General features: G+C 41.9%; 1 protein-coding gene and 1 pseudogene across 2 annotated transcripts in view; one reads left to right on the top strand and one right to left on the bottom strand.

Moving 5' to 3' along the window:
- The window catches only part of LOC311137565 (NACHT domain- and WD repeat-containing protein 1-like), a 12,833-nt pseudogene extending 8,137 nt beyond the window's left edge, over positions 1–4,696 (top strand). Inside the window, exons 15-18 of the transcript in view lie at positions 3,234–3,617; positions 3,742–3,918; positions 4,075–4,180; positions 4,391–4,696. The product of the transcript in view is annotated as an NACHT domain- and WD repeat-containing protein 1-like (transcript). The remainder of the gene's footprint in view (positions 1–3,233; positions 3,618–3,741; positions 3,919–4,074; positions 4,181–4,390) is intronic.
- A 693-nt stretch (positions 4,697–5,389) lies between these two features.
- Positions 5,390–10,442, bottom strand: LOC311137375 (tetraspanin-33). The gene is made up of 8 exons (XM_084171823.1): positions 10,292–10,442; positions 9,902–9,959; positions 9,633–9,757; positions 9,336–9,410; positions 9,057–9,152; positions 8,656–8,784; positions 7,982–8,143; positions 5,390–5,805 (listed from the first exon to the last, which is right to left on the bottom strand). Exons 1-8 carry the CDS (start codon positions 10,358–10,360, stop codon positions 5,650–5,652), a joined length of 870 nt encoding a protein of 289 aa, XP_084027949.1. The 5' UTR covers positions 10,361–10,442; the 3' UTR covers positions 5,390–5,649.
- Positions 10,443–10,721: the final 279 nt, after the last annotated feature.

Here is a 10,721-nt window from a genome sequence, read left to right as displayed (position 1 = left end):
GACAACAAAGTCAAGGTATTGGAGTGGCCATCACAAAGCCCTGACCTCAATCCTATAGAACATTTGTGGGCAGAACTGAAAAAGTGTGTGCGAGCAAGGAGGCCTACAAACCTGACTCAGTTACACCAGCTCTGTCAGGAGGAATGGGCCAAATCTCACCCAACTTATTGTGGGAAGCTTGTGGAAGGCTACCTGAAACGTTTGACCCAAGTTAAACAATTTAAAGGCAATGCTACCAAATACTAATTTAGTGTATGTAAACTTCTGACCCATTGGGAATGTGATGAAATAAATAAAAGCTGAAATAAATCATTCTCTATACTATTATTCTGACATTTCACATTCTTAAAATAAAGTGGTGACCGAAGACAGGGCATTTTTACTAGGATTAAATGCCTGGAATTGTGAAAAACTGAGTTTAAATGTATTTGGCTAAGGTGTATGTAAACTTCCGACTTCAACTGTATTAATACACTGAGTGTACAAAACATTAAGAACACCTTCCTACTATTGAGTTGCCCCCCCCCCCCCCCCCCCGAACAGCCTCAATTTATCGGGACATGGACTCTACAAGGTGTCGAATGTCTTCCACAGGGATGCTCGCCCATGTTGACTCCATTGCTTCCCACAGTTGTGTCCAGTTGGCTGGATGACCTTTGGGTGGTGGACCATTCTTGATACACACGGGAAAATGTTGAGCGTGAAAAACCCAGCAGCGATGCAGTTCTTAATACAAACTTGTGTTCCTGGCATCTACTACAATAGCCCGTTCATAGGCACTTAAATATTTTGTCTTGCCCATTCACCCTCTGAATGGCACACATACACAATCCATAGCTCAATTGTCTCGAGGCATAAAAATCCTTCTTTAACCTGTCTCCTCCCCTTCATCTACACGGATTTAAGTGGATTTAACAGGTGACATCAATAAGGGATCATAGCGTTCACCCGGATTCACCTGGTCAATCTATGTCATGGAAATAGCAGGTGTTCTTAATGTTTTGTACACTCAGTGTATACAGTGCCTCCGGATAGTATTTAGACCCCTTGACTTTTTCCACATTTTGTTAGGTTACAGCCTTATTCTAAAATTGATTAAATAAATAAACATCCTCATCAATGTACACACAATAAAAAATGGAAATATCACATTTACATAAGTATTCAGACCCTTTACTCAGTACTTTGTTGAAGCACCTTGGGCAGCCTTGAGTCTTCTTGGGTATGACGCTACAAGCTTGGCACACCTGTATTTGGGGAGTTTCTCCCATTTTTCTCTTCAGATCCTTTCAAGCTCTGTCAGGTTGGAAGGGGAGTGTTGCTGCACAGCTATTTTCAGGTCTCTCTAGAGATGTTCGATCAGGTTCAAGTCCGGCCTCTGGCTGGGCCACTCAAGGATATTCAAACTTGTCCCAATGCTACTCCTGTGTTGTCTTGGCTGTTTGCTTAGGGTCGTTGTCCTGTTGGAAGGTGAACCTTCGCCCCAGTCTGAGGTCCTGAGTGCTCTGGAGCAGGTTTTCATCAAGGATCCCTCTGTACTTTGCTCCATTAATCTTTGCCTCGATCCTGACTAGTCTTGTTGTGCAAAATAACCACTATACTTTATTACAAATAAGGTCTTACAGAGTGTTAGTGGGATCAATAATGTCAACATAGTCAGGCCAACCTGCAGATTTGCCCCGTCTCTCTCTCTCCCTCGTTTCCTTTCTTCCACCCTAGGTTCAAATCCCTCCCTCCTTAGTTTCCCGCTCTTTATCACTCCACACCCACTTCCTTTGTCCCTGAGGACGGCTGAACTATTACTCCAACCAATCACTAACTCCCCTGTCTTGCACACACACTCATGTTTAGTCTCAATATGACAAGGCCCTAAATTCTTGACACACACCCCACCCCAATCAAGAAGATACCAAGGAGACCAAGGTCTAGCCCAAACTCCATTCAACCCTGGTGCCGCTCTCTTCACAATGTTTGAAGAGAGAGACAAAAGGCAGCCATGGATTTAAGTAAGAGCAAGCACTTTGACCCTAGGGCAGTTTTCCTCTCTACTCCCCCACACACACAGTGAAATGCCCCAATAAAATTCCTAGCCCAGTAACAAACAATTCTAACTCAATGTTCGTGATTAACCCAGTTCTATCTTCTAATTTATTAAAGAATATACATCAGTCTCCCAGTCCCTGCCGCTGAAAAACACCCCCACGGCATGATGCTGCCACCACCATGCTTCACCGTAGGGATGGTGCCAGGTTTCCTCCAGACGTGACGCTTGGCATTCAGGCCAAAGAGTTTAATCTTGGTTTCTTCAGACCAGATAATCTTGTTTCTCATGGTCTGAGTCTTTAGGTGCCTTTTGGCAAACTCCAAGCGGGCCGTCATGTGCCTTTTACTGAGGATTGGCTTTCATCTGGCAACTCGACTATAAAGGCCAGATTGGTGGAGTGCTGCAGAGATGGTTGTTCTTCTGTAAGGTTCTCCCATCTCCACAGAGGAACTCTAGAGCTCTGTCAGAGTGACCATCGGGTAATTGGTCACCTCCCTGACCAAGGCCCTTCTCCCCCAATTGCTCAGTTTGGCCGGGCGGCCAGCTCTTGAAAGAGTCTTGGTGGTTCCAAACTTCTTCAATTTATGAATGATGGAGGCCACTGTGTTCTTGGGAACCTTCAATGCTGCAGACATTTTTTGGTACCCTTCCCCAGATCTGTGCCTTGACACAATCCTGTCTCGGAGCTCTACGGACAATTCCTTCAACCTCATAGCTTTGTTTTTGCTCTGACATGAACTGTCAACTGTGGGACCTTATATAGACAGGTGTGTGCCTTTCCAAATCATGTCCAATCAATTGAATGTACCACAGGTGGACTCCAATCAAGTTGTAGAAACATCTCAAGGATGATCAATGGAAACAGGATGCACCTGAGCTCAATTTTGAGTCTCATAGCAAAGGGTCTGAATATTTATGTAAATAAGGTACTTCTGTTTTTTAAAATATCTAAAAACCTGTTTTCACTTTGTCATTATTGGGTATTGTGTGTAGATTGATGAGGATGTTTATTTATTTAATCCATTTTAGAATAAGGCTGTAACGTAACAAAATGTGGAAGAAGTCAAGAGGTCTGAATACCTTCCGAAGGCACTGTAGGTGTATATTGAACCTAAATGAGCTAACAGGCCTTTAATCGGTGTTCACATACAGAATAATGCCTTGTATTTGACAATGGATCCTTTTAAAGAGAATCTACATCCTGTTTGTTTCAGGCTCTTCCACTGACACCATGGCCATCTCAGCCGAGGTGTGCTGCCTGGAGCTGGCCCAGCACAAAAGACTCCTCTTCTGCGGCCTCAAGACGGGCACGGTCCTCATCTACCCCCTGGCTTTCCCCCAGGAGACCGTCTGCATCCCTCCTCCTGAGACCCTACCCATCGGCGGCCAGGAAAAGTGCATTGCGGTGGCATATGAGGACTCGGTGTGTCTGTTCGAGATCACAGCCCAGGACAGTTTCCCCTGCGTTGAGGGGCCCTTCGAAAGGTTCCCCCTCTCCCTGCTACACTCGCCCGTCTCCTCCATGGCCTTGCTCCGAGACTGTAGGCTGCTGTATAGGACGGCCTGCGGGGAGGTCTGTAGCATGATGGACTACATTACCCATAGTGCTCTGTAGGCCTACAACATATCTGGTTTTAACTTGGTAAAGATGTTACAGAAGCTAAAGTAATGGTGTCCCATCTCCTTTTTAAAACAAGGTAATTCTCTACGACTTCAAATCCACCTCAGCCACCACCCTGGAGGGCCACCGCAGCAGGGTCACCTGTGTGACGGACAGCAACTGGGGGACGCATGCCCTGGTGGGCTCGGAGGATTCCGTGCAGAGGCTGTGGGGGCTGACCCCCCTGGTGCTGGATCACACAATGGAGTACAAGGTCAGAGGTTAAAGCTCACCGGTCTATGTGTTTATCACCGTACTGTGGTTCTTTCTCTAGTCAGTGAGAATCTGAAATGACACCCGATATAGTGAACTACTTGCACTACTGGGGTGTCATTCAGACACACATCCGATTGTACTTTTTGAAATACAGGGCTCCATCTTTTGAAGGTGTTCTCTGTGCACTTTCTCTGAGAGTGATAAGTACGTCTTCACTGGGTCCTAGGATAGAACCATTAAAGTCTGGGATGTTGCCAGTGGTACGTGCTCTCATCTACATTGCCTTATTTAAGTTTTAGGACAATTGTAGATTTTGTTTACTACTATTACGAAACAATGTTGTTCGCTACTATTTTCAAACCATAGATCAAACCTACATTATACACAAATTGGCAAATGCCAATAAATATGTTAACCTTTCCGATACAAGTTGAATATCACACATATTCTGTATCCCTTTTATGTCCCAGGGAGTCTGTTATTCGTCCAGTACGTCTGTGCTCCTGTCACCAAAATGTTGACCTACAAGAATGGCTTCGTGGCCATCTCAGCTGGGCTACGTCATCAAGGAAGGATTTTGCTGTCCGGATAACGTTAGTCCGGAATACATCCCACTCTGGAATGTCAAGGCACAGTACAGGGTCACGTCGCGGGAGAAGAGTGCAGACAGCCCTCACACCGTCATCACAGAGATCTCAGAGTACAATCCTGCTCAGTTTAACTTCATGGGCCTGATGCTCAAGACCAAACCCTCTCATTCATGTCAACTGTTGTAAGGTAACTGACAGACCATAACAGACATACCGTGCCAGTTGTAAAGAGCTGGCATTATATAAAGCTCTATGGTGTGCTGTTAATGTATACAGTAAGTTGGGTTCAGTTTCCCACATTGAATGATATGAAAATAGGGGCTATGTATGTGTCAACTCAATTCGCTTGCTATAAATCATCTATAGACATTACTAACTATAAAACAATTATGTGAGATGTAGGGATTTGTATTAGCACGTTCAGAAAGTTTAAATCACGAGGCATTTAGAAATGACAAATATACAGATATAGAAAATGCTGTGGTTATGTGTAAAAGCATCAATATACAGAACATTTAAGGGCTAGCTGCTGTAACCTACAAAGCACAAATACAGATGTTGTCACTTTAATTTGATCATTCGGTTATTGCAGAGATTTTTCCTGCACGGCAGGAAATGCAGATTGTAGTGTATTCAAGGTTTAAAAAGGCTTCTAAAGTTTGTCATTTTCACTTTAAAATGTCAGACTTGATTTATCCTAACTAAATATGTATCAACCCCTATCAACTCCTAAAATGTCCATTAATTATAATCCACATAATAATTCACATTTCCTGTTGCTACAGGATGATTTTCCTGCTGTGAGAAACTGTTCAAATTAAGATAGCACATCCGTATAGAAATAAAGGTTCTTATATTGATTAAATAATCTGAGACATTTCCTGTGGTTGGAAATTATATATTTAATAGTTAATGACTTTGCTTTCCAGCTTGCAATGAAAAACCCAGCGTTGATCAGAATCACAGTTTTAATAACACATACAAAAATCAAGGCAACGTCTATGTGCACAGTGGACCACACAGTGCTTTCTTGAACAACCTTTTGACATGAAAGTACATAGATTCACAGTGTGTACAGACTACTTCTGTTCAAAGTTGTTGCTCATGTACAACTCAAATGGACCAAGAGGAGGACCCTCTCATTCCTTATTGAAGTCCCAGGAAGCAGGGTACCAAACATTGCTGTCTAGTCTTTCTCTAGTCAAGGAAGGGTGTTTTCCAACATCTTGTTTTGTCCTCTGTTGAACCGTCTTTATGCGAGACACCTGGCAAGATGCCAAAGTAATCATACACAGCTGCAAGAAACAAAAACAAAAACTTGGTACATGATGAAGTAAGTATGGCCTCTACAAACATGCCTACAATCACTCATATTTTTCTCAAGTCCTTTTCAAAGCACTGTGTTTCTGTTGATTTAGACATCACTGTATTGTTGTTTCTATCTCTGTGACTTGTGTAGCTGTATGTGTTTGAACTGATACAGTACATCTTTAAATGGGATTTAAAAAATGACTGGACTAGTAATCTAATTGTGGATTAGTGGCCCCTTTGCAGCTGATAATTCACTACAAATATACATTGTAAACATTATACAATGTACATTATACAATTATATACAGTACCAGTCAAAAGTTTAGATACACCTACTCATTCAAGGGTTTTTCTTTATTTTTTACTATTTTTTACATTGTAGAATAATAGTGATGACATCAAAACTATGAAATAACACATATGGAATCATGTAGTAACCCAAAAAGTGTTAAACAAAACAAATATATTTTAGATTCTTCAAATAGCCACCCTTTGCCTTGATGACAGCTTTGCACACTCTTGGCATTCTCTCAACCAGCTTCACCTGGAATGCTTTTCCAACAATCTTGAAGGTGTTCCCACATGCTGAGCACTTGTTGGCTGCTTTTCCTTCACTCTGCGGTCCGACTCATCCCAACCCATCTCAATTTGGTTGAGGTCGGGGGATTGTGGAGGCCAAGTCATCTGATGCAGCACTTCACCACTCTCCTTCTTGGTCAAATAGCCCTTACACAGCCTGGAGGTGTGTTGGGTCATTGTCCTGTTGAAAAACAAATGATAGTCCCACTAAGCCCAAACCAGATGGGATGGTGTATCGCTGTAGAATGCTGTGGTAGCCATGCTGGTTAAGTGTGTCTTGAATTCTAAATAAATCACAGACAGTGTTACCAGCAAAGCGCCCCCACACCATAACACCTCCTCCATGCTTTACGGTGGGAACTAGATATGCAGAGATCATCCGTTCACCCACACCGCATCTCACAAAGACAGCGGTTTGAACCAAAAATCTCCAAGTTGGACTCCAGTCCCCTCTGAACAGTTGATGCTGATGTGTCTGTTACTTGAACTCTGTGAAGCATTTATTTGGGCTGCAATTTTTGAGGCTGGTAGCTCTAATGTACTTATCCTCTGCAGCAGAGGTAACTCTGGGTCTTCCATTCCTGTGGCGGTCCTCATGAGAGCCAGTTTCATCATAGCGCTTGATGGTTTTTGCAACTGCACTTGAAGATACAGTATGTTCAAAGTTCTTGAAATGTTCAGTATTGACCAACATCCATGTCTTGAAGTAATGATGGACTGTTGTTTCTCTTTGCTTATTTGAGCTGTTCTTGCCATAATATGGACTTGGGTAGTTTACCAAATAGGGCTATCTTCTGTATACCACCCCTACCTTGTCACAACACAACTGATTGGCTCAAATACATTAAGAAGGAAAGAAATTCCACAAATTAACTTTTAAGAAGGCACACCTGTTAATTGAAATGCATTCCAGGTGACTACCTCATGAAGCTGGTTGAGAGAATGCCAAGAGTGTGCAAAGCTGTCATCAAGGCAAAGGGTGGCTATTTGAAGAATCTCAAATATAAAATATATTTATTGTTTAACACTTTTTGGGTTACTAAATGATTCCAAATTTGTTATTTCATAGTTTTGATGTCTTCACTATTATTCTACAATGTAAAAAATAGTAAAAATAAAGAAAAACCCTTGAATGAGTAGGTGTGTCCAAACATTTGACTGGTAGTGTACATTGTATATTTGTTCTTAAACTGGGTGTTATATCAGACAACTATACCACGGGTATGACAAAACATTTATTTTTACTGCTCTAATTACGTTGGTAACTAGTTTATAATAGCACTAAGGAACCTCAGGTGTTTGTGATATATGGCCAATATACCACGGCTAAGGGCTGTGTCCAGGCACCTCCTCGGGCCTTATTGCTTAAATACCATCTTCTTACTGATTCTGCATACATTTTATTCCTAATGATTTTAAATTGATGTTTGTTGCCAGATAGATTTCCAGAGCAAGTAACACATGTATTTAAATTGTGACTGCTGAACTGCACTACATTGGAAAGGGGTTTGTACTTGTCTGATCTGCACTTCTCAAGAATCAACTATGTTTGGAATATCCTACTACTGAGCCATGTCTTACCTCTAGGCAGAGCAGACCCACAGTAATCCCCCCCACTAGGAAGAGGTTCTGTTTCCCCCACCACACAACCTTATCCAGGCAGCCGTTAGTGTACACAGTCCTCCCTGCTGAACTCTCCTCCATACTCTGGACCTCATAGCCACACATGGTGTTGAACACCGTCTGGGGGAATACAGTGGATATAACATTAGTAAGCATGAATGTTGGGACAGACACTGAAGTCCAGGAATGGCCAACGCTCCTCCTGGGGAGCTATTGGGTGTGCAGGCTTTTGTTCCGGCACTGTTCGAACACACCTGATTCTTCAGACACAACGCAAACTGGTTGATTATAGTGAATAAACTTGATTTAAACATTTTTTCCCAAGGTTTAGATCGAGTTGCTTCACTGCAGTTGCGTCATTCTATTCTAGGATAGTAGGTTGTGTTTCATTGCTCTTGCATGGATTCTGCTGACACAGGAAGTATTTCAGTCGAGTCAGCAGTCCGCTGTCCATTGTTCTGTCAGTATGCAGTGCATAGTGTTGTGGACTATTTCTTCTCGTTTCATAATCATAGCAAAGGTTGTTCCCAGAGGTCAATTATATACTGTAGTGCTTTATAAAGCAGAGTGAAGGAAACGCTAAAAAGTACATTATGAATGTGTTGTTTTGACGTTATTTGTTAGTGTCTGACCTCATTGCGCAGTCGTAGGCAGCAGGAAAAAGGCACTCCGCAGGCTTCCAGACTGGGGTTCTCCGCAGAGCACTGGAAGTAGACGTTATCGGACCAGTCCTTATAGCTGTGAACACCGCAGCACTGGAACTGCAATCAGAACCGACAAGTGCATCAGTATCAATAAACCCCTGTACAGCATAGTGAACGGTGCTGTACTTAAATAGATAATGATAATGATGTTATAATCCAGTAATAATATTTTCATTTAGCAGATTATTTTATCCGAAGACACCAATACAATCTAATCTATAAAGAAATAAAACCCTCAATTTTAGTAATTATATTTCTAGGGCCGGCACCATGCTCCGTCCAATTGAGCCATCGGAACCACGTTGACTAAGATTATCAATGTAATTCACCTTTTTTTGAACGAAGTCAATAGCATTTTCCAAGTCCAAATCCTCCCGATAGCTAACAATAGCCTTTCTCATTAGCTTCTCCGTCCTCTCCAAAACCTGAAAGAACATCAGAAAGCATCTTCATGAGTCAATTATATCTAATTCAACAACAGGTACCTTCATTTGATTAGGGTGTAAACTTATATTCTAAATGTTGGCATGCTGAGAATTGCATCCCGCTTGGCTATGCAGAGGATACAATTCTCAGCATAAAACTGACTTTCAGGGTTCTCACATTACCTTGTCAGTGAACAGGAATCCAAGCACTGCAGCTGTAATCTGTAGGAGAAGGATTACCACCAATATCCCTGAAAACTGGAAACAGAAGGGACATTTCAACCTTGTAGTAGGCCAGGACAGTTGCATGAATTACTCTCTGTAATCATTATAATGATAAACAATGTTTAGATAATGACATGTCTACTATTCACCACCATCTATCTATGGCTTTCCAATGTACTGTAATCAATATGTTATGTATGGCTAGCTCATCACAGTGATATTGTAAACTATTGTCTCAAGCAAGGAGCGACTCACTGTCTTCAGTAAGCAGGTTCCATTGCGCAATGCCCCGAAGCACCCAAAGAAGGTGATCATAAACATTAGGGCGCCAATGACGATCAGCAAGAGTGCTGGGTCAGTCATCAAAGTGTCCACAACATCTGTGGAAACACCCCCCCCACACACACACGCACACACAGTCTCATCAGCGGCATGTATCACACTAAACAGGCTATATGTGTCAGTTGTTGAGACTAGACAAGTACTTGCCATTGTATATGTGTGTTTATGACATTTAGACTGACCTTTCTCTTTGGCAAACTTGGCGTAGATTCCTACTGCTATAAGAACAGCACTTGCTACCTGGAGAAAGGAATGTTGAAATAATTGTCATATAGCATCCAGTTGGGTTTACAAACTTGTATTTTGTCTTTTATAGTAGCCTATCATTTTGAATATTCTGTGTAGGCAGGCTGTCATTAACTTCAAGGAATAATCAATCACTGAACTTTAAAGTAAACACAGCAGGCTTTTTGTGATATAGTATCTGTTAATGACATACACTTCTATCAGCAGTCTTATCATTCTGATGAGAAAATAGATTAGCAGAGCATCATTGGTCAACATTAAAAGTAAAATATATATGGGCTACACAAGGCATGTCTCTGCTAACGATATCGGTTTTGTCAACTTACCCAGAAAATGTAACAGCAGACAAATAAAGTGTATTTAATGGTTATATATTTTTTTATTCCTTTCACCATTCTCCTTGTGTATTATGTAAGTTCTTGAGAAGTCGGGTGTGGTGGTTTGAAATATCCAGACTACAGCGAAGAGTTGTCTTCCCCTTTCCCCTCCTCTGCTTACACTCTCTAGATGTGTCTCAGCTTGCATAGGGACTCATTGCAACACTACAACATGCATTCTTTTACACCTGAGAGAGAACTTTGGCTACCTGGCGTTGACCCCAAATATGTTCCTAATGGTCAAGTTCACTTAAAGCTGGAATCCTTTAATTGAAACAATAACAAAGCGGTCAACACGCCTGTGTTTTGGTAAAAAGCTGTAACCACTCTCAAATTCATAGAGAGAGCTACACTACCAAATAGCAACTATTTGCCTTGA

The sequence above is a fragment of the Coregonus lavaretus genome (genome assembly GCF_964263955.1).
Source record: "Coregonus lavaretus genome assembly, chromosome: 11".
Classification (NCBI taxonomy): Eukaryota; Metazoa; Chordata; class Actinopteri; order Salmoniformes; family Salmonidae; genus Coregonus; species Coregonus lavaretus.
This window is presented reverse-complemented; position numbering and strand designations above follow the sequence as displayed.

Bases quoted from the DNA above. Each gene is read 5' to 3' on its own strand.
- LOC311137375 (XM_084171823.1), bottom strand. From the start codon at position 10,360: ATGGTGAAAGGAATAAAAAAATATATAACCATTAAATACACTTTATTT. The intron at 8,785-9,056 runs GTGAATTACATT...TTCTGATTGCAG, and splicing joins TTGACTTCGTTCAAAAAAAG to TTCCAGTGCTGCGGTGTTCA. The intron at 8,144-8,655 runs GTCAGACACTAA...GTATTCCCCCAG, and splicing joins GCCTACGACTGCGCAATGAG to ACGGTGTTCAACACCATGTG.